The 25,512-nt window shown below is 40.2% G+C and overlaps 1 protein-coding gene across 3 annotated transcripts in view; it reads left to right on the top strand.

Annotated features, from left to right (window-relative positions):
- The window catches only part of GRM7 (glutamate metabotropic receptor 7), a 391,610-nt gene that overhangs the window by 352,334 nt on the left and 13,764 nt on the right, over window positions 1-25,512 (top strand). For 2 of the 3 annotated variants that reach the window (XM_033141172.1, XM_033141169.1), the window contains 2 exons: window positions 7,360-7,606; window positions 14,131-14,223. In XM_033141172.1, the coding sequence (XP_032997063.1) occupies window positions 7,360-7,606; window positions 14,131-14,201 (318 nt within the window). In that variant the 3' untranslated portion in view covers window positions 14,202-14,223. The remainder of the gene's footprint in view (window positions 1-7,359; window positions 7,607-14,130; window positions 14,224-25,512) is intronic. The other variant, XM_033141171.1, reaches the window with a different exon arrangement.

The raw sequence follows: 25,512 nt of genomic DNA, 5'->3' as shown, positions 1-25,512 counted from the left end.
TCATAAGAGATATACAGTCTGAAACAACATTGGGTAAAAATAACAGGGTTACTCAAAGGAAATCATATTCTTGAAACCCAACACAAAAAAGAACATATATTTCTAAATCTCTAAAAAGGGTAACCATTTTTGTCCCATGTTTGTGTAAAGAGACAAGCCACATACATGCTTTATATACCCAGTTTGTAAAAAGTCTCATTTTGAAAAGAACAGAATCAGCTCAGTAACCAAGATAATATGTGGATTAATTTACCATTCAGAAAATCCTACCCTTGCAAATGCTATTTCTCAAGCTGCAGGAGCTAGAATGAAGTATGGGCCCCTCTCTACAGATCTCTGCCAGTGTGTAGGAGTTCTGCAGATGCCCTGCTTTGACCCAAATAGGCAAACAGCCCCCAAAACAGTCCATGGTGGGGTCACTAGCTAATTGCCAGGTGCCATCATAAATATATAGAGACAGGCATCTCTCCCCACCCACCCACAATTACCCAGGAAGGGGTGCTATTTTATAATATACCTCCATTTACAGATAATTTTGTATAAAATGCTTTTTACCTACTCCAAACAGCTAGAAGCAGTCCCACATTTTTAACAGTTTAAAACTGCTAAAAGCATGAAGATTTTAAAATTTCCTTCACCAAAACTACCACATGGGCATTAGATGGAAGAGACTTGTCAGTCTATTTATGTGAATGGAAAATGAACAGGACTCATCACTGGTGAAGAGTGTTTACTTGCAGATCCATAAAAAGATTGGCTTTTTGCTATTTCATTCCAACTACAGAATCCCAACTAAAGAAAGATTTGGATTGTAGAAAAGCAAGGATTTGTGGTTCATCATTGTTGACTGGAAATTCATCTTCCAAATCTAGTAGTATGGTCATGCCATAACAGTTTAAACCAAAGCTGTGGAGGAGCATTAATTGTTCCAGGAACTAACCTCTCAAACAAGTGCTGTTGAAATTAAATCAGTTTACTTTAAAGAAATAGGGTGATATCCACTGTTAGTCAGAGTAAACCTATGGAAATCAGTGTGCATAAGTAAATTCAAGTATTTGTTTAAGTATTAAATATTCAAGTAAATATTTAATTAAATGGCCTACTCAGAGTATGACTTAGTTGGATTTCACCCAAATGTTTTAACCTCCCATTATGTTTATGGCATATTCTGCCATTCATGTGAGAAAACAAGGGCAAAGTTTTATGAAATGGACAGCTGGAGGACAAAAAAATAAATACAGAATTATGACAGATTTGAATTAGAAAAATCTGGATGAAAGATTCCCCCACCCCACCCTGGTACATGTCACACAAGTGAATATTTTCTTTCTAGTCGCTTTTTCTGCTGCCTCAGGTATTGAGATGAAAACAAGTTCTAAACAGTTCTAAAACATATGGAATGAACATGACAGGGTTGTCTAGACATGGAGGTGAGCCTGTAGCCTCCATCTGGTACTGCAAAACCAAGTGCAATAGAAACTGCATGTTGTTGTTGTTTTAAAAAACCAACCTTATGCTATTTCATGTAGACAGTGATAGGTCTTTCCCTTGGGATGTGCCTTGTGCTAAGTAGATGTACAACTTGTAAGACAGAAACATGCACCAAGATGTCACTGAAAGCGGTGACTGGTTTGTTTTTGTTTTTAAAAGATCTTCATACCACATTCACTGTCCCTTGTTATTCCCCAATAATAAACTTGTAATACCAATTCATTTAAACATTATTTCTTCCTGTTCACAAATGCAGAAACAATGACAGAAACAACAAAAGTAAGCAGAGTTCTTGCCCTCTTTTCTGTCCGCTTCTCTCTGACTAATATATTAAGCAGATGAAGTGAGTGGGACTGAGGTGTGTGTATTCAGAGTGGACCTATGTACTCACAGGCTGTTGTACATATGGTGATGCACGGCAATATTGTAAAAGAAATGGGGGGGGGGAATGTCTTGTCCTGGAATTAAGTTAGAGTGAAAAGAAATGAGAGCACACAGTAGAAGTGAATAAAATTATGTGGGGAAGGGGGATTGATAACAGTTTTTCTGTCATAACACTGGAACCCATGGACACCCAGTGGAACTGCATGTTGGAAGATTCAGGGCAGAAGAAAAAAAGCATTTCTTCACACAGCACATAGTTAAACTAAGAAATTCACTCCTACCAACCTTGATGGCTATGCTCTGCCTCCATGGATGGTTGGCCACTGTGAAAACAGGATGCTGGATTAGATGGGCCACTGGCCTGATCTAACTGGCTATTCTTATGCAGATCAGTGATTGTAGGTAGAGCATATAAAGTACTCAAGAAAACACATGTTTAGGATAAGGTTTATGTACAAAAGAAGCAAACCTGGAGCTAGAACTATGAACAGAGTGAAGATACGAAAGGGCAAATTCATAGAGTCATAGAACATTGGAAGGGATCCTAAGGGTCACCTTGTCCAACCCTGTGCAATGCAGGTATCTCAGCTAAAGTATCCATGGCAGGTGGCCAGACTCTCTCTACTTGAAAACCTCCAAGGAAGGAGAGTCCACCCACTTCCGAGGGAGTCAATTCCACTCTTGAGCAGTTCTTACCATCAGAAAGTTCTTCCTGATGTTTAGTCAGAATCTCCTTTCTTGCAACTTGAAGCCATTGGTTCAGGTCCTACCCTCCAGAGCTGGAGAAAACAAGATTGCTCCATCTTCCATTTGACACCCCTTGAGATATTGTAAGATGGCTATTGTGTCTCCTCTCAATTTCCTATTTTCCTAGCTAAACATACCCAGCTCCTTCAAGCGTTCCTCATTTCCAGACACTTGATCAACTTGGCTGCCTTCCTTGTTCCAGCTTGTCAATATCCTTCTTAAGTGGTTGTTTTGTTACGTAATATTAGACCCCTCTCAGATAACTAATAGTGTAGTCCTACACATGTCTGTTCAGAAGTCGGTCCTGTTGAATGCAATGCCTTTCCTCAGTGCCTGATTAAGAGATATAGGTAGATAGTGTGATCTTCAACAGTGCATGACAAACCACTAGTTGTGTAAAGAGTATGTATTATAGGACAAAAAGAGCTCTTCCCTCTTCCTCCAGATGAACTGTCCCTTTCCCTTTCTCCATCACAGGGCCATTTACTAGCATTTGCTTTATGAGGACGACCCAGACATTGTATTGTATTGTGAATATTTTTATGATTGAAATTTGAGTTTATTTGTAAATGGCCTTGTGAAGATTTGTTTCATTAAAAGAAAATATGATGATGAAAATAACTATTCCTATTGATTCAACTCAGTAGTAAAGCCCCATAATAAAAACACAAGTCATTTCAGCTACCCACTTCTCGCTAACAGAGAGACACGGAACATCTCAGATGCTACGGAACAACTATGAAATCGTCTATTGAATGATACTTCTTTTAAAAGTGTTAGTACAAAAAGTAATTTGTTCTTAGAGGGAGGCAATTGTTAAGTGTGACCCTAGCAGTAACGTATTTACTGCAATTGTATTTCTCTTTATAAGCTTTTATGGTGAAAGAATGGTAGTCGCTAAATAAAATATTATGTCCAAACTATGTGGCATTTCGTAGACCTGATCCATAAGTGATTAGAGGATGCAACAGCCCCTTAGCCATTAAAATTGTCTATTTGGTGCCATATGTGCTGTTCGAAGTTTTCTAGTTAATATCGCTGCACTTTAAAGGCTATTTGCAGCATTTTAAGGTAATTTTGTGTCATTTGCATGGAGAACATGAGATTGTGGCACACATGGAAATTCAAACTGAAATATTTTATGTAAAGTAAATGATCAAACCTAGGTACCTTTGCATTCAAATGATATCCTGAGGGTGTTCTTGTTGCTAATGTACTTTAGAAAAGTTTGATGTGTTCTTGATTTCAGGTTGATGTAACTTTTTTGGGGGGGAGGGAAGTCAGATTAAAATTCTGAATTGTTGCTGCTACTGAACAAATGTGTTGATCAGAACAAAGCTATCCACGGGATATTGCACGTTTCTGAATATTGTGAAACATCTCTCAGCCCAAAACCGTATCAAACATTTTTTTAAAGTGTATTTTTTTTCAAGAAAATGTGTTTATAAATGTGCATTTTGAGAGAATATAAGTTTTAAAATGCATATTTAAATATGTATTTAGTGAGAAATTTTATGTGGATTTTTTCTTAAAGGAATGCATATTAATGTGGAAAGTAGGATGAAACGGATTTATGAGGAAACAGGTGTGAAAACCTCCTTGGAAGGTGATACACTCACCTTTAGTCAGGGGCGGAGCAAGGGGGTATAGGGGGCGGGCTGCCCCGAGTACCGCCCAGGGGGTGGCACTCGGGGCAGGGCCCCGCCTCCGCGATCAGTGCCTCCAAAGCCGAGCCAAAAACATCACACAGTGGCGGCTGGCTTGCTTGCTCACGGCGTTGAGGCTGGCCTGTCCCTGTGCACCTCATTAGTCCCTGGGAAACAGGACATCCAGCAGGATTGTTTTAATGTACTTAATGATGCACAGTAGTGGTGAAGAGGCAAGGAAGACATTTCTATTTTAAAAAGCCTTTTAGATCCTTTGTCAGTGTGGAGTTCCAGATCTGATACCCACTGAGAGCTGCAATGGACTCAAACTAAAATACAAATCGTCTGCTAGCTTTGGCTACCAATTTCAGGGAAGGTCCTAGTAAGTTACCCTTTTCATGAAATTTGGCACAGGGAAGCATGAGCTCCCATACTGTTGCAAGCTGAATGGCAGGCTGCCCTTTAATCTCAGCCCACGCTCTGAATAATTATGGGGCAACATTTAATCTGCAATTAAAGCATTAGTTGATTAAGCTACTAAATAAATTGACTGAGGCTTGCAAGGCTTCTTAAAGGCTCTGTAACATGAATTAGCAATTCTTCATCCTTTCCACTGTACACATGTACAGGTGGGTCACCCATTCAGGCACTTAACTCTCAGCATATAAGTAGATTTATCCTATTTGATGGGAGCAATTGTCCAAGAAGCTAAAATCATGCTTTAGTGCCTGACTGGTTTACTAGACCTAGAGCGATCAGTCTCTTTTAGAAGTGAGAGGAACCTTTGAGGCTGAATAGCATGAAAATAAGGGGATTTTATTCTTGACTTACACTAGAGAGTGCCTGAGAAGAATGGTAATTTCCCTCTTTTTCAGTCAACTTTTTTTTTAAACAAACAAACAAAAAACTAGGCCTTAACTAGGAGGACTAAGGTTCAAATCCCTACTAAGCTATAAAGCCATGGGCCAGCCATTATCTCTCAGGCAGGGACAGTTGAAGTGGGGATGCAGCACTATCACTGCCACTCCTTGGGATAGTGCAGGGCTTGTTCAGGATGGTGGCAAGTTTGAGAATTCACAGATGCACCAGCAGAAACAGTGGTTTGGCTCCTCTGGTGCCCTACACAGTCCTGACCTCACCACTACCCTTCTCTACCCCTTTCATCATTCAAATAAGTGACATGAAAACTGATGTTTAAAGGCCAGCTCTGCCCCTCTGCTGCTTCATCATACCAGCTGCTCCTGTACTTAGCCTAACATGCTACTTGGGTAGGGAAAATGTATGCTGCCTGAAATCCTTGGAGGAAGAACAGTGGGGTTTCCGTCCTAGTAAAAATGCATAAGAAGATAATGTTGTTATCTTTGTTTTGGGAGGAAGAGCAGCCAGCTGCATCCCTGGGGAGAAAAACGAAAAAAGTGTGCTTGAAACACATATTCGCACAACCCATGTAAGTGGAACCGGGATGAGTTGCAGTGAGGGTCTTAAAGTACCAGTGGTGTTGGCTGAGCTGGAGTGTACAATTTACAAAGGAACTCTGCCTAAGTGTTTGTTCGCTGGAGCTTAGTCAGACAATACCTGGGATTACAGAACTTCAAGGCCTAGGGGGATTCCTTGAGTTGTGCTCTGTGGACTAGCTAGCGTACTTCCCCCTTGAGCAGGGGTCGGCAAACTTTTCCGCCAGCGGGCTGAATTGAGTGCGCACGGGAGCGACGTGAGAGCGCGCACCCGTGCGCATGTGCACACGCCCACCGCTCTTTCCCCGCTGGCTTTACGAAGCCATGGCGAGGAGGAGGAGGCGTCTGCAGCTTCCTATTGGCTGCAGGAGCTTCCTGCAGCCGGTAGGAAGCCGTGGCTACGTCCCGGTACGCCAATTTAGCTCCACGCAGGGACTGACCGAGCGGGCAGCAAAGGCCGGGGGCCAGTTTAACGACCCCCTCGGGCCATATCCGGCCCGCGGACCGTAGTTTGCCGACCCCTGCCCTTGAGTGTTAAAATCAGTTTTAAGAACTTTGCACAGCTAAGCTATGGTTAGTGTCCAGGACACTAATAGATTCTTTTTAAGGCAGTTGAAAACTCCCTTGAAAAATAGAGCTGTATTTTGACAAGAACAAAACTGGAAGCAAAACCGAAAAGACTGAGCCAATGTTGCAAACTGGGAGAGAAGTCTCCCAAACAAGATGTATTTTCTCCAAAAGCATGCCAAGGAAGCTCATAAATATTGAGTTGGTTCTGGGAAATTTGCCTGTTATATTCCAGCACCCAGGACTCAGCATGCAGCCCCCCTTGTTAGACTGAGATGACTTATACAACTCCATGTCTTAATCTTCATTCCAGGAGACAATAAGCTCTGTCAGAAATAGTTCAGTGAAGGGAATTATGTACATGATAATATTTTATGATGAAAAACACCAGTTTTGTAGACTTACCTGAGAGTTAAGTTCTGTTTGATATAGTGAGGTTTACATTGTGTTTATACATAAGATCGTATCAGATTTCTAACCTAGAAAAATTTGGTTTTACTGCAAAAGTATTTGCAAACTTGACAGAGCCCTGTTTATATTATTTGGTCTTCATAGGGTGTGAAAATGTGGGTAGGGATCATCCAGTGAAGATGAATGACAAGAAGACTGAGGGCAGACAATGGAAGTATTTCTTCACTCAGTGCATAGTTAAACCACGGAATTCACTAGCACAAGACTGAGTGATGTGTGCCATCCTGGATAGATTTAACAGAGATTTAGATAAATTCATGGGAGAAAATGCCACTAATGGTTACTAGTTCGGCTGGCTATATATTGCTTCCAGTATCAAAGGTAGCCTGCCTCTGAAAACAGCTGCTGGGAAACCCAAATGGTAAGAGTAAGCACTGGTGTCCTGCTTATCGGCTTCCTGCAGTCACTGTAGGAACAGAATGATGGAGCAGCAGCACTTTTGTATGTTGAACCGCTACTGCAAAATTCAGAACAAGGAAAACAAACTACTGTATCTTGTTGTCCACCCTGTTTCATGTCAGAGGCACCTCCTTCTTAAGTTGCTGTTGTCCGCTTCTCAACCGTTATTCAACAGTGTCCTCATGTGTTCTTTCTCCTAGGTCTACATACAAACTACCACACTTACAATATCCATGAATTTAAGTGCTTCAGTGGCCCTGGGGATGCTTTATATGCCGAAAGTGTACATCATCATCTTCCACCCTGAACTAAACGTCCAGAAGCGGAAGCGCAGCTTTAAGGCAGTAGTGACAGCAGCAACCATGTCGTCGCGACTGTCACACAAAACTAGCGACAGACCAAATGGGGAAGCAAAAACAGAACTTTGTGAAAATGTAGACCCAAACAGTAAGTAATCTCGAACTTGTTGCTTTCTCTGCCGGTGCTATGCTAGGGGTCATGTTGAGAAGTGCCTTCATAAGTTCTGATCTCCTGTTTTGAAGATTGTACGCAGGTATCTAAAGGTATCTCATCTCTGTGGGAAGCTCTTTTTGTGACATTCATTCTTTCTCCATTGCTCTTTGGCTCTTCCCACTGAGAGCGACCCTCTGTGCTACTCTTGAAAACCATGAGCATTTATTCCTCCTTGCCTCACCTTCTCTTTTAGGAATAGGCTTCCAAGTATAGCAGTTTTCTTTCATAATTGACCCCAATACTGTGCCCTCATTCACATCTGCCCTATATGACTGATGGTCTTAAATGGAGAGGCAGGACATCTGCCTGGTGGTCCCTCTCCTTTCTGTGTCTGACTTACTTGGCTAATTCACACATCTGTTAATCTCTGTGGAGGCATTTCCTCCATGCTTATATCCAGTACTGAAAAGTAGGAATACAGACATAAATCACACTAACCATTATTATTATTATTATTATTATTATTATTATTATTATTATTATTATTATTAAAATCTCACGTGGTTCTCAGAACTTGAGACTAAAGCACTCACAGGCAACACAATCTCTGTGCCAAATGTGAAGAAAGAGAAATTTTAAAAGATTTATTTTGATTGATTTGTCATCTAAAGTACCGGTAGATGTTGTTTGGTGTTCCATAGTGCAACAACTATGGTAAAGAAACACAAGCAATAGACAGTGCTTAGTTAAAATTAGTGTTACTTCAATACTGACAGGATTTGTATTTGTTTATTTAGAAACCGTTCTGGCTCTGTGTTGTTATATGGAATATGGTATATTCAAAATTTCTGAATGAAGCAGCGGCATTTTGCTCTTTCAGTGAGTAGCATACTCTAGGAATGAGCGGCACAGTCGGGGTTTTTTGCATCAAGAGAAATGACATTCTTCCTTTAATATCCCCAGAAACAAACTATTTGAAAATATGCAAATTTATTTAAATAGATCGATTAAAAGGCAGATGATTGATTAAACATTTTGACTGACAGCCCTAATAATAACCAGAGGGCTCCTGTTAACTTGAATGTTATACACACATGCAAATTTGATGCAAATTATATTAGAAAACATTTTAGTAGATATGGTTGTCTTCCTTAGAAGAGTCTATAAACGCAAACTTCACATTTGTCAACAGCAGTTGAAGTGTTATATAACAGAGTCAACTTCAGGCAACTTCGTTCAGTGCATTGCAGAAAGGCTTTTGTGTCCAATGGAGTGTCCCAACTTCCTTACCAGTTAAGGAGATTAAAAGCATTCTCCTGCTAATTTAAAAAATGATAAAAATCATAAGGCAGTCTTATGGGCTTGGCTTAAATGTGATTGGCTATCACACATAAAATTATTATGTTTACATCTTGACTTTCAGAGACATTGGGTTGTATCCAGTGCTAATGCCAGCCATTGAAATTAAGGGCTATGATTAATTCAGGCCCATTAATTTCGGTGGGTCTTCTCTGAGTAGGACAAGCAATGGATACAACCAACTGGGTGGGATTCAACTAATGAGTCCTGTCTTAAGAAGCCCTGTTTACACAATGGAACTTCCCACCCTCTCTGCCCCTCATCCCCATAAATTGACCTTGGGATGGTGCAGCAAAGTAAAAAAAAGATGGGGGGGGGGGGGTTTGTTCTATCTGGCAAGCCAAAATGTGGCCTTAGTGAAATGTGGCCTTGACAACTGAGGTAGCCTCTAAATATACATTTTGGTATTTGCGGTTTTTTATTTAAAAAAATCTAACAAAAACTCATTGTAGTCTCAGAATTTTATCAGGAGCTACTTATTTTCCCTTGCCCAGTATAAACAAATTCTAAATCAAATTAAAAGCATGAATGGAGAATTTGTTGTATCTGCTACTTACCAGCACTAATGCAGAGAGATCTGATATCTCATGATGCCGGAAGCCTACATTGTTTCTTATGATCCCACAAGTAAAACATGATTATCATTCTTGATTCATCATCTCACCCTTTGGATCCTAGGGTGTAATTCCCTATGAAATTGCCAACAGCCAATCTGTATGTGAGTCAATAAGCTATCGTTTCAGAGTGACACTTAAAATTAATTAAACTCTCTATAAAACATGTTGGAACTATCTTGTTTCGCACACCTATGCAATTTTTTTCTTGTAGATGTACAGTAATCACCAGTCTGTCACAAGCAGGTCCATCTATGTTATTGTTTCTTCTTCTTTCCCCCCCTTTCATATCTTAATTACAGAATACACAAAAGTTGCAAAAGGGGATGAGATCTCGTTTATCTCACTTTGCTTTATTTGCAGCGTCAAATGCAATTACAGTATCTTTAGAATGCGAAAGGTGTGTGTAATTTCAGTGCTGCTCTTTTTTGGACCTGCTCTGTGGTTACAGTGAACCTCTAGAGGAGGCAGGAGAAAGAGCTTGCCTTCAGAACAACCACATTTATAAATCCAAGTGCCATCTGAATCTGTGCGCAGGTAGTCCACACAACCAAGGTCCCCAAATTCACAAGCAGTGCTTGTGGTGTCAGAGGCTCCCCGTCCTTCACGCATTCACCATCCATGTGGAGAAAGCCTTGAAAGGGCTCATATATCGAATACTAAAATGTGCTGATTGAGGTCTGAAATTAAGACAGTAGCTCCAGCTAGTTGCAACCTGTGGGATGGAGCACACTAAAATACTATTCTGGCACAATCTGAAATCATTTCAATGTATATTACTCTGAAACAGAGCCTGATGACTTGTATACTTAATTTAGGCATGAAATGTTCTTTAAGAGCTATCTTTGGTTTAACAAAGGTTGTTACTGTGAGGTGTTTGGTGGGATTTTACAATGTGTCCCTTTATTTAATGAAAAGATGAGGTTTTATATCCATGGACTATATCTATCCCCACAGGAGATTCATGTACCTCAAAACACTAGATTGTTTGGTGACCAAAAACAATAATAAAAAGTTAGCAATTGAGCGTGTTATTTTGTTGCTAAGAGTTTAAAGTTTAACACACACAAAAACTATTTATAGTGCAAGCAGACCTCACAATTGGTGCATTTCATAAATGTAAGAGAGGCAAAAGCGGCATGTTTTAATGACAAACGTGCCTTGGGTAAAGCACTGATAATGGGGTATAAGAGGTTGCAACAAATTATATGCAAGATCACCTCATTATATACTGCTCCATCTTCAAGCATTTTTTTTTCCTCCCTACAACCTCAAACACCAGTAGTTAAAAGGTAATAAGGGGTTTCTAATAATATGTTTCCTAAATGATCTTCCGGCAGTGATTTACTGAAGGCCAAAAACAGTGTAAGTGAAAGTTATTGGGACCATTCAGTGCATCATGGGACTGACCAAAGTGCAATGGTGGGGGATCATGACCTGCATGTGATGCTCAGTGAGTCTTGGTGAATGGCATGAACTGAGCCCTTCACTAACTAATGCAGTGGGCAGCTGGTTGAGATGCATTCAAATATGAATCCATGCATATATGGCTCTTTGCTTCCACAGAAGCTTTCACAAATGGAAGTGGGATGGAGGAGATTTTCACATATTTCCCCTTCCCTTGCACTCCTGCCCTCAAAGCACTTCCCACTCTGTTCCAAAGACTCTTGCCAGTCATCTAGAGCAGATTTTCAGAGGGGGCAAAGGGGGAATTGGTGAAAATCACCTTCCTCTTGCAGAAACCTTCACTATATCAAAGGAGGCAGAAGTGGGTGGAATCCAAAGCTTTTCCTGTCTTTTAACAATGTTAAAAGTCCCGCTAATCACTAATACTGTTATCATCTGATATGTGCATGTTCTCCTCATTGAGCAGCTTTGCTTTGCTATTACATGTTTGCATTATAAGTATTTTCCATATGTGATTGTGTTTAGAAATAAATAAATCCAGCAGTTTATAATGAGCAGAATTGTTGGAGGCACCGTTACTTCTTCTCTTAAATTGTTCATTTTCTCTCATGTGTTTCACTGGTTGAATCTCACGGTTATTTGACAAAATAATTCATAGTGTTATCATTTGAATAAGTGAAGTGTATGTTCTTGACAGAACGTGGCAAATTTGGACAAAAGCAAACAGCTTTTTTGATGTTTGTGCCCGTTGTCTTTAGCTTCTTTGAAAGATTAATATATTTATGAAATCAGCAATGAGAAATAAGATCTCACTTCTTCCTTAATGAGAGGGTTCCTTTTTTTTAAAAAAAAAAGTAGAATACTTCTTTTCAGAGAAACTACTTCTCAAATACTACTTCCTTCAGAACGTTTGAGAAGCAAAACAATTTTCCTCCAGGTATGTGACCACATCAAGGCATTATCTTAAGGTACACAAACACCCCTTGGGCATAGCTGTCAACTTTTCTCTTTTTTTAAGGGAAATTCCCTTATTCCGAATAGGATTCCTCATAAGAAAAGGGAAAAGTTGACAGCTATGCCCTTGGGTCAGAAAATCATACTACATAGAGTTCTTACATAATTGTGCCAGATAATAAAATTAAATTCATTGCCATAAACCCTCAAACATCAAGTGAATCTCCCTTAGAAATCACAATTCCACCCCTGATTTCTCCTATTTGAATTTGAGTGTTTTGTGACAAAGCTTGGAAGTAGCATGTTAACCCTCACAATCAATGAAATTTGGATGGATGTGTAAGGCAAACATCATTTGTTTAAGTGGAAGGCCAGCTGCCTGTTTTTGTGTTCTCATATTCTTCCTTGGGGTCCTTCTTTTGAGACAGTAAAACATTCCTACACACACACACACACACACACACACACACACCCTGTTCATTTCCTTTAACTTTTCTACCCACATACCTGGAAAATGTGTGTCTGTCTGTATGTTTTGATTTTGTTATGCTTCAGAAGGCTCCAAAGCATGAGCCTTCACTTAAGGAAAAGCCATTGCTGCATATTGAGTGGAGATGGAGAGTGTAAAGAGCAACTGAATGGCCACTGGATGCTGGACTAGATGGGCATTTGGCTCAATCCAGCAATATCTTTTTTTGTTTTTATGAAGCATTGGCAAGGTCAGTACAGTGCCAACATATCTGCTGAACCAGGCCAGTGCTACCTTCAGAGCATCTGCACCACACTGACCTCATCTCCACTTCACCCCTTAGTCACTCAGTCACAATATACAGCAGAGATGCAGGCAACCTGAGGTCAGGTAAGCAGTGGCTCCCCACTTCTCCATCTTCTATTAAAAGCATATCATGTGATACTTTCAGAATAGATGTAACACAGGCAACCCCAATTCTGGCAATGGACTCATCACTAAATGAAGCTTCCATGTGGTCTTTAAGTACAACCCCACATATTACGATGATTACAGCTTTAAGTATTGTAATTGAATCGGGAGGCTACCAGTGTGTGAATCACCATGTATTGCAACTCTTTTTTTCAAGCCAGCAAGTTCTCAGCTGGAGGAGTTGCCTTCTTGACCACCATAACTTGGACTTCAAAATAAAAGCAGTGCCTAAATGTGCTTCAAGAGTAGATTTGATACATTTAGGACTTCTACCCCCTCTCACTCGTCTCCTCTGAGATACCATGGAATATAATTTTAATCAAAAGTGCAGCACAGACAGGCAAAAACTGAGAAGCTTTGTTGCCTCCCTCTCTCTCAAGGGAGCAAAAAATCTGTAAGACTTCATTTAGGATGTTTGTGACATGAAACATGGCAGTTAGGAATCTCCTCTGTCTGTGGAATCCCATCAGTGGATTGTGAATGATGCACACATGGAATGAAAACATCCCATGTTCTACTTCAGAGAATGAAGTAGGACCCACTGCTCTGCTGTGCCGTTTCTTTCGTTTGTTCATTTGTATCAGTTCCTAACATCATTGGCATGTTGTTGCCTAATTCATCTTTTTATGGTGGGAAAGAGTGGGAGCTTCACAAAACCAGCCAAACGAGAGAAGTCTGGAAGACAGTGAAAACTGGTAGCATAGCTGAACACAGGGAATTAGATTCTGGATGTTAGCTGGCGCAAACAGTTCCAGGCCTTTCTGGAATGCATTCATTGTATTCCTTTGATGTGTAGGCACCTTCTCTTATGTTCAGAGGTACCTGAAGCCTTCTGTGAACGTGATTTGCTCGTTGTCAATTTACAGGACTGTAATTTGTGTGTTGGCATATCCCCAAACTTTATAGTGTGACTAAACCTAGCTCATAAATTAAAGGTTGATATCCAACATCACACAAATGGGCATCTGTTCACGCAAAGGGACTTCCCCTTTCTCTTCCACCCTTGATAAATCTATGTTCCCCAATAAGCTATGGAGGACCCCAACCAATAACCACCTATAACAGATTTTGAAGTCATGCAGGGGGCTACAAAGAGGAAGAGACAATGGGGAAGTCCGGATGTGTGAGCAGAAGTCCTTTCCACTGCTTGACTGAAATCTTTTGATGTCACCCCCCAAAAAGTACCTTATCTATTCAAATGTGTGCATTATATATATATACCAATATATTTACTTTTCCTGTAGACTGCATACCACCTGTAAGAAAGAGTGTACAAAAATCTGTTACTTGGTACACTATTCCACCTACAGTATAGCTCTTGCCTGCTTTCTTAGAAGGTAAGACAACGCTCTAACTTCTACTGCTTAATTCTTTAAAAAGTTTTTTTAAAAGCAAGTTAAATGTCAAGAATGTACATTTGTTTCAATGTAATAACGGAACTAAAGATGCCAGATTAATCAAAACTAGTCAACAAAGAAATAATATGCAAATGAAAATCTTAAGGGGAGGCAAAGTCGGCCAACGTGAGCCACCTCAAGAGCATAGAGCAGGATTGTGGAAACTCAGACCCAGGAGGCAAAGGTTGCCTTTGGCCTCTCACCAGGGCTACAGTTCGATGCAAAATATTGTCACTGTCAGCAGGTTCTCCAGAGACTTATGAATTATGAGAAGCTGTAGGGGTCTTCACATGACACCCCCCCCCACATAATTGATGAAGGGAAGGAGGGTCACAACTGTGGGCCATACCCCTCTGTTGCTGGCACTCCACACAGCATGTCCCTTCCAGTGACCATGTTGGTTAGAAAGGATCCTAAATGTGTGCAGTTCTTCCTTGTGTTCCTAGTTATTTAAATGTTATACATTGTATATATGTGTATACAGCTGTATGCACACTGGGTCCTTTGTCACTAATAATGGGGGCCATGGCCTGCAGGTTGACTCACGCTCCCTCTTATGCATTCATTGAACATGAGAGAGAGGAAGCCATGTGAAGACTATTCTGTGGGGTGGGATTAAGTTGCTCAGTCTTCTGTGGTTTTCAGTATTGTAGCTAGATTCCTGAATTATTCATTGTTCAGTGGGGAAAATACAATTATACATTAGCAGTATCCTCCTCAGTGTTTGGAAATAAAAACATCACAGCAATGTAAGCTTGCTGTCTGTATATTCACTAATGTTGCAATCCTATAAAGTGAATTTAATGAGGCTTCAGTTCCAAATGGGCATGTATAGGATTGCACTGCACATAAAGATTTTGCATACACAGCTTTAAAATATTTCATTATAATGTATGGGCTATCTTTACAAAGACTGGTGGAAATTGCTTTTCAGTGACTTCAGCTGTAGGAAGTTATTGCAGTGTTGTTTGGGAAATGTATGGGTCATTTTTGTAATCAACCCAATCTAACAAGTTTTCATTTCAACTTCTGAAAAACAGTAGGTTGGGAGAGCAACGGTAAATTTAATATAGTTAAATGAAAAATGTTGTTAAGCATATCTTTAAATTCTTCTGTCATAACACAATATTCTTATAGTGGACTCATCACAGACATCCAAATGGCCGAGTTAAGAGTCAATGTAGCAAGAAAGAAGGGGATGTTCCTAACAGCAACAAGCAGGACTGGTTAAGACTGCAATCCTATGCCTGATAAGTTAGTACAAGGAAGTCACTGAACCTTCTAGAGTATAGGGTATAAGCACTGGACTGTAGAACACTGATTTCATTTCTATAAGAGAGTTAATTCTCCATAACTTTTATGAGAATCTGCTGGATCAGATCAAAGCCTGTATAATCCACCATCCTGTTCTCACATAGGCTAACCAGATGCCAGGGAGAAGCCCACTCACATGAAAACCATGCTATGGTCTTTTAAGCACCAGGTGAAAACCTCCTTTTTACTCCAGGCATTTGATTTTCAGTCCATGAAGAGCTTCAGTTGCTGTCATTTCCCTGAGCTGGTTTCATGCTGGTTTGTGTAATGCTGATTTTAGAGTGGGGGGGGGGGATGTTGCATGGTGTTTTGCCTTACGACTAATTTTTAATGCATTCTGTACTTTATTGTGTATGTAAGCCACTCAAGAGAACTGAATGGACAATATACAAATGCAATAAATATTTTCCCTAGTTTATTTAAATTGCTTGAACAAAAGCTAGAGATGAGAACTTACCTCCTTCGTTGTCAGAGCAGAAACTGGAATGAAAAAGCCTTCTGTTCTGCATGGGTCTCTCTGAAGTGTCGCACCAGGAAAGCTTCAGTTTCCCGAGTTTCAAGCCAGCAGCTATTTCACTCTCCTCATACACGATTTGCCCTACTTTAAAAATAGGACAGATATTCACAGCTCGGCTTTACCTGTGGTCCTTTGGCATTTGAATTTCTTCAGCAGCAATATTTGCTTTTTTAAAAAAACAACAACACCCTAACCACTTAGTAGCTTTTCTGTAGTCCAGAGTTATTTGCCAACAAGAGGTCAGCTAGTTCTTCAGCTAGCATACAGCACAACACATTTATCTGAACCCACCCAGCTATCATCAGTTTTAGATATTAGATTCTTGACTTTAAGAAAAATGACAGGATTCTGCCCACCCTTCCTCACCCATTTGCATTATCTTACTTTAAACATGCCATGTGTTTATCAGACCTGAGTTTGGTGCCTTAAAGTATCGTAGGATATTATAAGGCCAGCTTTACAGGAACTGAGTTAAAGAGATGCTACTAAACTGAGATACAATCCTAAATCAAAACCCAGAGCCAAGCGCCTGGGCATTGATGTTTCCAAAGCAACAGCAGCATGGTCCAGTACCTAAGCAGTATCTAACAAGTATCAGCAGGGGAGATAGACCACAGCTTTTCAAGAATCATTTTAGCCTTAAGCAAAGCTTTGTTTCCCACTTTGGAGCTCCACACCAGTGGTGGGCGTTCTTTTAACTGTGTCTTACTACAGTGTGAGGATAACAGAAGTTTTAGCTTCTGAGGCTTCAATCCCAAAACCACACTAAGTCCCATTGAACACAGTAAGACCTATTTCAGAGAAAGCATGCATTGATTGTGTTCGAAGAGCTCCTTACTGTGCCTAACTGGCTGCTTTTCTGGAATGCTTAATTTTTAGAAGACGGTTGCTTGTTGTCGTTTATGCAACCTTCAATACAGGGCTCCATCACAATTAACCATGTTGCGCTTGCCAGTCCAGAGAGCTTACCCCTACCACCAGCAAGGGGAACCCATTGTAAAACAGGGTGGGGCTTTGTATTACAATTCAGTCCTCGCCTAAAGCTTCCCTGTGCCCTGTCCTCTTTGGAATGAGTGTGCCACTGTGCATTAGAAGTCACATGCAAAGTAATGTATTCACATGTAGAATAGCACTTGCTTACCCAGGGCTGGATTTAGGTTTGGTGAGGCCCTAAGCTACTGAAGGTATTGGGGCCCTTTATATGTCCAGCTGTCCTTTGTCAACAACAAATTGTCGCTTTTTTGTGTTGAATATATGCTATATGGTAATTTATGGACCTAATAAGTATCTAAAACCATATACACATAACCAATAGGAGCCTACACAACACAAAACACTGTTGCTGTATTTAGATTTTATTTGTTTTTTTATCTTATATTTTGAAAATGTACATCCAGTTTTTATTCCTTTACATTTGGGGGGGGCAAGAGAGTGGGGCCCTAAGCTTTAGCTTGGTTAGCTTATATGTAAATCTGGCACTGACTTCACCCCATCTCACATACAATTAGATGGTTGACTTTTTTGGCAATGGCCACATTCAGATAATCATACCCTGGCTTAATAAATTGAGACAAATCTGAAGAAGTGTGCGTGCACACGAAAGCTCTCTAAGGTGCTACTGGAATGATTTTTTTTTTTTTTTTGACTATGGCAGACCAACACGGCTACCTACCTGTAACTGTTAATAAATTGAGGTGTGTGTGAATCTTTCGGCCACATGCTCCATCCTTACATCATCCTTTCCTTCCTCAATGTGCTGTGATATGCCAGGAAGCCACCAGTTAACTCTTGTTTTCCATTTTGTTCGAATTGAGAAACTGACGTTACCAGATTTGCAACAAGCTTGGATCCTAAAGCACAATTCTTTCAGCTGTTTGTTGGACCCTTAACAGTAATGCTTGCCCTGCGAGTCATTGATTCAGTGAAGCCCAAGTGTCTGCATACTGATAGGATACCCTGCCTGGAGACCTGAGTTTAGGTGCACTGAAAACAAGTCCATTGATTTCAACAAGACTGATAGTAGTGCACAAAGTTAAACTGGTGCAGCATATGTCTTTGTAAGGCTGGACCAAGGCGACATAATCCACCAAGTGTTCTGCGGCATTGGAATGAACAGAGCTTGTTCCAGCAAGGTTTTTAAGGATCAGTAGCTTCATTTCCTAATACATTGCTGCAGAATGCCTCTCCATCTGGGCAGTTAGAGAGCTGTTCATTGCCTGCATTAGCAATCCACATAATTATTGATTACAGCATCAGCCCTTACCATCTGTAAGGTGTTTCCTAAAGGCCAAGCTCTGTTATCCTGCCCACATTAGCTGCTGTATTAATTTAGTTGTCAGTGGATATTTCAGCCCTCTGGGCGTTTCTGCTTTATTTCCATTCATTATATCGTTTTCTTTACCCTTTGGAACTCAAAACAGGTGTTCATGCTAGAGAGCCTGATTTGGGGGGGGGGGGGATTGTGAGCCTTAGGCTTCCTATGTGTCTTCACCTATACAGCTTTTCTTTGAATTGTTTCTAATTACTTAGAAAAAAAACTTTTTTAGAGATAATTTTTATTATATTTTCCAATTAGACAAATTGTCTCAAACAAAAACATACAGATGCATACATACAAATCCACTTATATCCTCGCTCTGCCGAGCTACGACTTCCCTCCCCCACGTCAGCAGGTTTTCTAGTCCAATCTAATCACACAGTTTCTTACTTGAATCCATCAAACTATGTCATAGGGTTATTCCAGTCCCGCTAGTGTCTTCAAACTTCCACAATTCAATCTTATATATTCAACAAATTTACTCCAATCCCTTTGGAATTTTGAGTCATCCTGGTTTCGGACCTTGCCAGTCAGTTTGGCAAGTTCAGCATAGTCCATCATCTTCGTCTGACACTCCTCAATCGTCGGTAATTCCTTAGAAATTCCTTAGAAAATTGCCTGGAATTAAAATAATTAACACCATGTTTTTAGTACATTTTAGAGCCAATACGCAGAGGGATATGTTCAAACAGGGAAATGTTTGCCTGCATCATGAGGTCTTGGACAGTTTTAGTGGTGCCATCAGGACAGGACTTTGGGGCAGATATGCCAGGCAGAATGAACAGGAGGCTCCCCAAACCCAGCAGGGCCAGCTCACTTGCATTTTAAAATAAGTGAAGAAATATAGTAGAACATTAAGTTCAAATACTAAATAAATTGCACTACTGGTGAATTTCCCTGGAACATCTGGATGAACATCGATTGCTGGCTGAAATGGCTCTTCAACTGAATAATGATTTTTTTTTAGTTGTAGGTAGGTAGCTGTGTAGCGGACCCAGGTAGCGCTAGGGGTTAAACCACAGAGTCTAGGGCTTGCTGATCAGAAGGTCGGCGGTTCGAATCCCTGCCATGGGGTGAGCTTCCGTTGCTCGGTCCCAGTTCCTGCCAACCTAGCAGTTCGAAAGCACATCAAAGTGCAAGTAGATAAATAGGGACCGCTCCAGTGGGAAGGTAAACAGTGTTTCCGTGCGCTGCTCTGGTTCTCCGGAAGTGGCTTTGTCATGCTGGCCACATGACCCGGAAGCTGTCTGTGGACAAACGCCGGCTCCCTAGGCCTATAGAGTGAGATGAGCGCCGCAACCCCAGAGTGAGACACGACTGGACCTGATGGTCAGGGGTCCCTTTACCTTTACCTTTAGGTAGCCGTGTTGGTCTGCCATAGTCAAAACAAAATAAAAAATTTAAAAAATCCTTCCAGTAGCACCTTTAAAAGGTAAAGAGACCCCTGACCATTAGGTCCAATCGTGCCCGACTCTGGGTTTGTGATGCTCATCTCGCGTTACTGGCTGAGGGATCCGGCGTACAGCTTCCGGGTCATGTGGCCAGTATGACAAAGCCGTTTCTGGTGAACCAGAGCAGTGCACGGAAATGGCGTTTACCCTCCCGCTACCTATTAATTGACTTGCACATTGATGTGCTTTCGAACTGCTAGGTGGGCAGGAGCTGGGACTGAGCAACAGGAGCTCACCCCGTCGCGGGGATTCGAACCGCCAACCTTATGATCAGCAAGCCCTAGGCTCAGTGATTTAACCCACAGCACCACCCGCGTCCCTCTTATCTGAAGAAGTGTGCATGCACACAAAAGCTCATACCAAGAACAAACTTAGTTGGTGTCTAAGGTGCTACTGGAAGGAATTTTTTAATTTTTAATTTTCTTTTGAATGATTTTTTAAATATTCTTCTGGGGTGCCTTTCCTAGCCTACTTTGTTAGGGGGGAAGACCAGTGTGTTAAATCTACACATGACCCACCCACCCCCAGCATTCTTTAACTCTAATTGATGATGATGATGATGATGATGATGATGATGATATTTGAACATGCACGTCCCAGATGTGTAAGAATGGTAAGGCTTATCAGATTGAGCTAAGACGTAACTATGATAGGGAAGGCATGTCAGAGAACTCAGTAAGTGTAGGTGTGTGAGATAAATTGTGTGAATTGTGTGCAGCCCACATCTTTATTTTTTAAAAGTGCCTGCATGAAAATAATACAATAGCCCAAAGACCATAAGTCAATTATCTGTATCAAATTCTCCTTTCAATTGTTCTTTGAAAACTCATTTATATCCTGGATGCAGTGTAGTCATACATGAGAGCAACTCATGTCAAAATGTGCCATTTTTCACTTGCTTTTGAATAAGGGCACAAATGAATAGTTGCCATAGTTACTGTTAGTTGATATTATGCCTATCACATTTGGGGGATGCTATGAGGATCATATGCAGGTCTTCAAGAGAAAGCTGAAAGCAAGGATTTTAGCAATAATGTAGCAAATGAAATAAAAAAAATAAAAAATTGTCCAGTAGCACCTTAGAGACCAACTAAGTTTGTTCTGGATATAAGCTTTTGTGTGCATGCACACTTCTTCAGATACACTGTGTGCATGTGTATCTCTCACTGCCTTCATTTCTTCCCCTTCTATATTGCTGTACTACAAATAAGTAGTTTTTAATATTCTGTTTTATATGTTGTCACCCACCCTGGGACCTCAGGGTGAAAGGCTAACAACAACAAAAACAACTCCCAGCTTCCATAGCCATTGGCCATGTTAGTAGATTTGGGTGTTGGAGGATAACATTTTCAGATAGGGCCACCCCACACGAGGCAAGGTGAGGCAAGCACCTCAGGCAGCAGGGTCCACATGGGCAGCAGATCCTGATGTAGATTGTTTTTGCCCCCTTGTTCCTGACGTAGATCTTCACCCACCCCTTCTTCCCTGATAGGGACCGGCTGCCATTTTGTGATTTGCCTCAGGTGTCAAAATGTCTTGGGCTGGCCCTATCTGCAGACCATCACATTGACTACCCCTGTGGTGGTCTCTTCACAAGAACACTCGAGGTTTTTTTTTAAAGGCTCCATAAGATATTCTCCATTACTAAAAGTAGAACCATAAAAATGCCATAAAATATTTGTTTGATCTAGGTACATAAGCATGTGCGCTCTGAGACAATTCAAATCACTCATCATTGCAAGTAAGCGGCTGGGCTGCTATTGTGTCCAGTGTTGCATGAACTAAGGCATTAAAAAGAAATCTCATCCAAAGATTGCAGAATGAAAACATCTGCCAATTTGCATTTCTTCTTGTTTTTAAGCAGCTGAAATATGTTAAAGTGATAAATGAGCTAAAGAGAGAAAATGAGCTAGCAGTACAAAAACTGTATTTATTGAATTCTGGCACCAGCAATAATATTACAGTTGTACATAAAGGCATTTTGAACTGAGGGTATAATGCAATAGAAGCTAATTCAAAAGCTTTACTGAAATTAGTGGGGATCATATATTTCAAATAAGATCGGACAGTTCAGTCTATTTCTGGTCTGTGACACTTTCATATGTGTTCATTTGTAAGTCCATCTCATTTCTGCATTCATCTGTGGTTTTATTTTAATTTGTTTTAAAAAACCTGCATTCATTTTAAACGTGTTTTGAATGCATTTTTCACAAAATATGCATTTCTAAACATATATTACCTCAAAATATGATTTTCTAAGAATTAAATTTCAAAATATGCATTTTAAAATGCACCATGTCCTTTTTGGGAGTTGTGAGCTGCATCGCAATATTCAGAGGCACACAAAAAAATATGAGGAGTAACTACGTGTTTATTTGCACATTACTCTGTGAGATGCAGATCAGATGAGTTCACAAGAATAAAATTCCTCAAATATATTTAATAACGTTGTTGTTGTTTTCATTTCTATACCACTTTCTATTTTTAAGAAAAATTTCAAAGAGGTTTACAACACATTGAAACATCAAATAAGCACATACACCAAGCTTAGTTTTAACCAATCAAATAATTGCAGTAAATATATTGCAGCACAATCCTAGCCATGTCTACTCAGAAATAAGGTGCTACTGAATTTAATAGGGATCCTCCCAAACAAGTGGCGTTAGTACATATTTACCTGAGAGTAAATCCTACTGAACTCAGTGGAGATAACTTCTGAGAAGTAGGAGACATTGTTTAGATTAAATATACTGTATAGCAACAGCAATTAGCATTCTCTTGTGAAGATGATATGTGGATATGAGAAAGCTGCACATTTATGGGTGGAATAACGCTGAAATTATATCAATTATCAACGTATATGTATCACAGCTTTGCATCCAAGGAGCTCAGGACACTACTGTGGGATCATTCCATTTTATCTTCATGCCTGTCCTGTGAGTGGATTAGGCTCAGAGATAAGGACATTCTCAATGAATTTTATGACTAAATCGGGATTCTATTGCTCTTAATAGTTTGCTGGTTAGCTTTTTCAGCACTTGTACTAAGCTCTGTAGTGAAGTGAGAAATTCCAGACACATCCTTAATTGAAATTAAAGACATGTAATTGGTGATGTCCTTGAAGGCTTGCTCTGTCTCACAGCATATAAACTTGTCCTGCTTCTAATTAGGGGTTCCAGTGAACTTTGCCAAGCTTGGGTTTGGAAACTTCAATTCCCTAACAGGCACTTTCTAACATACTGCTTGTTGGTGGAGAAATAACAATGGCTTGCTGCAGTTGTTATTTCAAGGACTGTAATACATTGCTGGTTCACTGTATTTGGTCTCCTGGGTCACAAATTGGCCAGGTTGTAGCTCAACTAGTGCTTTATGAATGAATGAATGAATGCATGCATGCACTCACACACAGGGGATCTCTCCAGTGTCACAGAATGGCTTCAGAGTTCAGTACCATGGCTTTTAGTAAGGTGGCAATGCACTTAATTCTGAGCTTCCGATTTGAAATTATTTGTGTCACTTGCCTCTTTCCTTGCCACACATCCTGCTGCTTCTGCGCAAACATGCTGTGAAGCACCCATGCAAATGACTTCACGTGAGGCTGTTCTTCTAACCTACATAGACAATCAGGTCTATGAATGTCTATACAATACTGGTGTGTGATTATTGGGAGGGGGAAGCTATCTGTGTACTCTTGGGAGGCGGAGAAAACACCCTCATTTTAATAGTCTAGCATGCACCTGGAACTTATTATTCTGAGCTATTTTGGATGAAAAAGGAAAGGAAATCAGCCCTGAGTGCTCACTGGAAGGACAGATCCTGAATCTGAGGCTCCAATACTTTGGTCACCTCATGAGAAGAGAAGACTCCCTGGAAAAGACCCTGATGTTGGGAAAGATGGAGGGCACAAGGAGAAGGGGACGAAAGAGGACGAGACGGTTGGACAGTGTTCTCAAAGCTACTAACATGAGTTTGACCAAACTGCGGGAGGCAGTGGAAGACAGGAGTGCCTGGCATGCTCTGGTCCATGGGGTCACGAAGAGTCGGACACGACTAAATGACTAAACAACAACAAATTTTGAGTGAATACCTCACCAATAAAACAAACTGAAGATTTTGAACTGCATAGATAACTAGATAGATAGAACTGAAATTCTGACAGCAGGAAAAGTTCAAGAAAACAACGGGTCTTGCTATTTGGGGAGAAAAGGCAGCAGGTGAGTTCTATGGAATTTTTTTTTTCATGCCTGGCTTAAACTGTGGAGAAGCCAACACAGTCTTGCAAAAAGAAAAACATGGTTAATGGCATTGTTTAAATGTGAGAAAGTAATTTGCAAGCCTTTGTTATCTTTCAAGTTACTGGAACTTAAATGAGAACAGACATATTCAGCAGTCTTAGGACATTTTACATTGAAATAGCTCTGTGATTTATGCTTTTTAATTAAAGACACTTAAAGTTTACTGTAAATTATGTGAGCTGGCTTTGTTTCTGAATAATGCATCTTTGTTTCAATCACAATGAAACAATGTAGCTACACATTTATTAAGACCCTCTGCCACAGAACACATCTTGGGTTCCTTGCACACCAAAGAATGGATGCAAGAGAGTAATTCACAAAAATAATACATTCCTACCCTGCCTAATAAAAATACTGCTCTTCTAATGAATTCATCCATGCTTTAAAATAAATATAATAGCAACCTGCTTAGGATTCCCTAGGTAATCACTAATCTGTTGCCTATGTTCTCTTTTTGGTCCATTTATGCCTCAACTCTGTGCTGTTAGAGGTTCAGGGATGCTTTATAGTTTGCAAGTTAGATGGAATTGATACAGATATTTGAATAGTCTACCATTTGATCCAAGGGTGGTGCCTTGGGGGCACCTTACAACTCTGCAATCCTATGGTTCTATTGTAATTCTGCTTTCAACATCAATGGAGCATAATTAGATCCACAATGTAAATTGTGTACATTCAATTTATGTGCATGGTTTTTGTCCCAAAAAAGTACATAGCACTGCAATGAAGTCCTTGGGAAGTGGGATGAAGAGATGGTTTTTGTTCAGACTGTGTGAGGAAGAGAGATTTATTTTCCCGCTCTGCACCACCCATGGTTCAGGCTTCCCCATGAGTCCTATTCACATAACAGAAGAGTGCATTAATTGCATTAACGCAATTCATGTCACATCTTATTTGACCCTTAATCTCTTACCAGTAGAAAGACAATTTCTCTGTAGGGCTCCTAACATGAATAGCCTTATGGCATCTGCATTTCTCCACATTTTATCTGTAAATATTTAATCTTCAGCATCATTTGCTGTGAAATGAGACTGCCATTATTTTGGCCATTGCCCAGTGAGAGCTTCTAGATCTGTGTTGCATGTTTCCTTATAAAGGTTTAATACCTACACTTAGTTTACCATAACTGGTTTATCAAACAGTTTGACTTGAGTGTAAAAGCACTTACTTTATTTTAATGGGTATCCATTTAATTACAAATACTAATCTGAACATTTATCGTTCAACCTTAATATGCTGATGGGTACTTTGCTTTAAATAAATTCCTTCAAGTACACATTGATAGGTCTTCTGTGCTCTAAGTAGATTGTAAATTATTTTAAAATATTGACTATA

Source organism: Lacerta agilis, chromosome 2 (genome assembly GCF_009819535.1).
Source record: "Lacerta agilis isolate rLacAgi1 chromosome 2, rLacAgi1.pri, whole genome shotgun sequence".
Taxonomy (NCBI): Eukaryota; Metazoa; Chordata; class Lepidosauria; order Squamata; family Lacertidae; genus Lacerta; species Lacerta agilis.
Note: the sequence above shows the minus strand (reverse complement) of the source record. Positions and strands in the feature narration are given on the sequence as shown.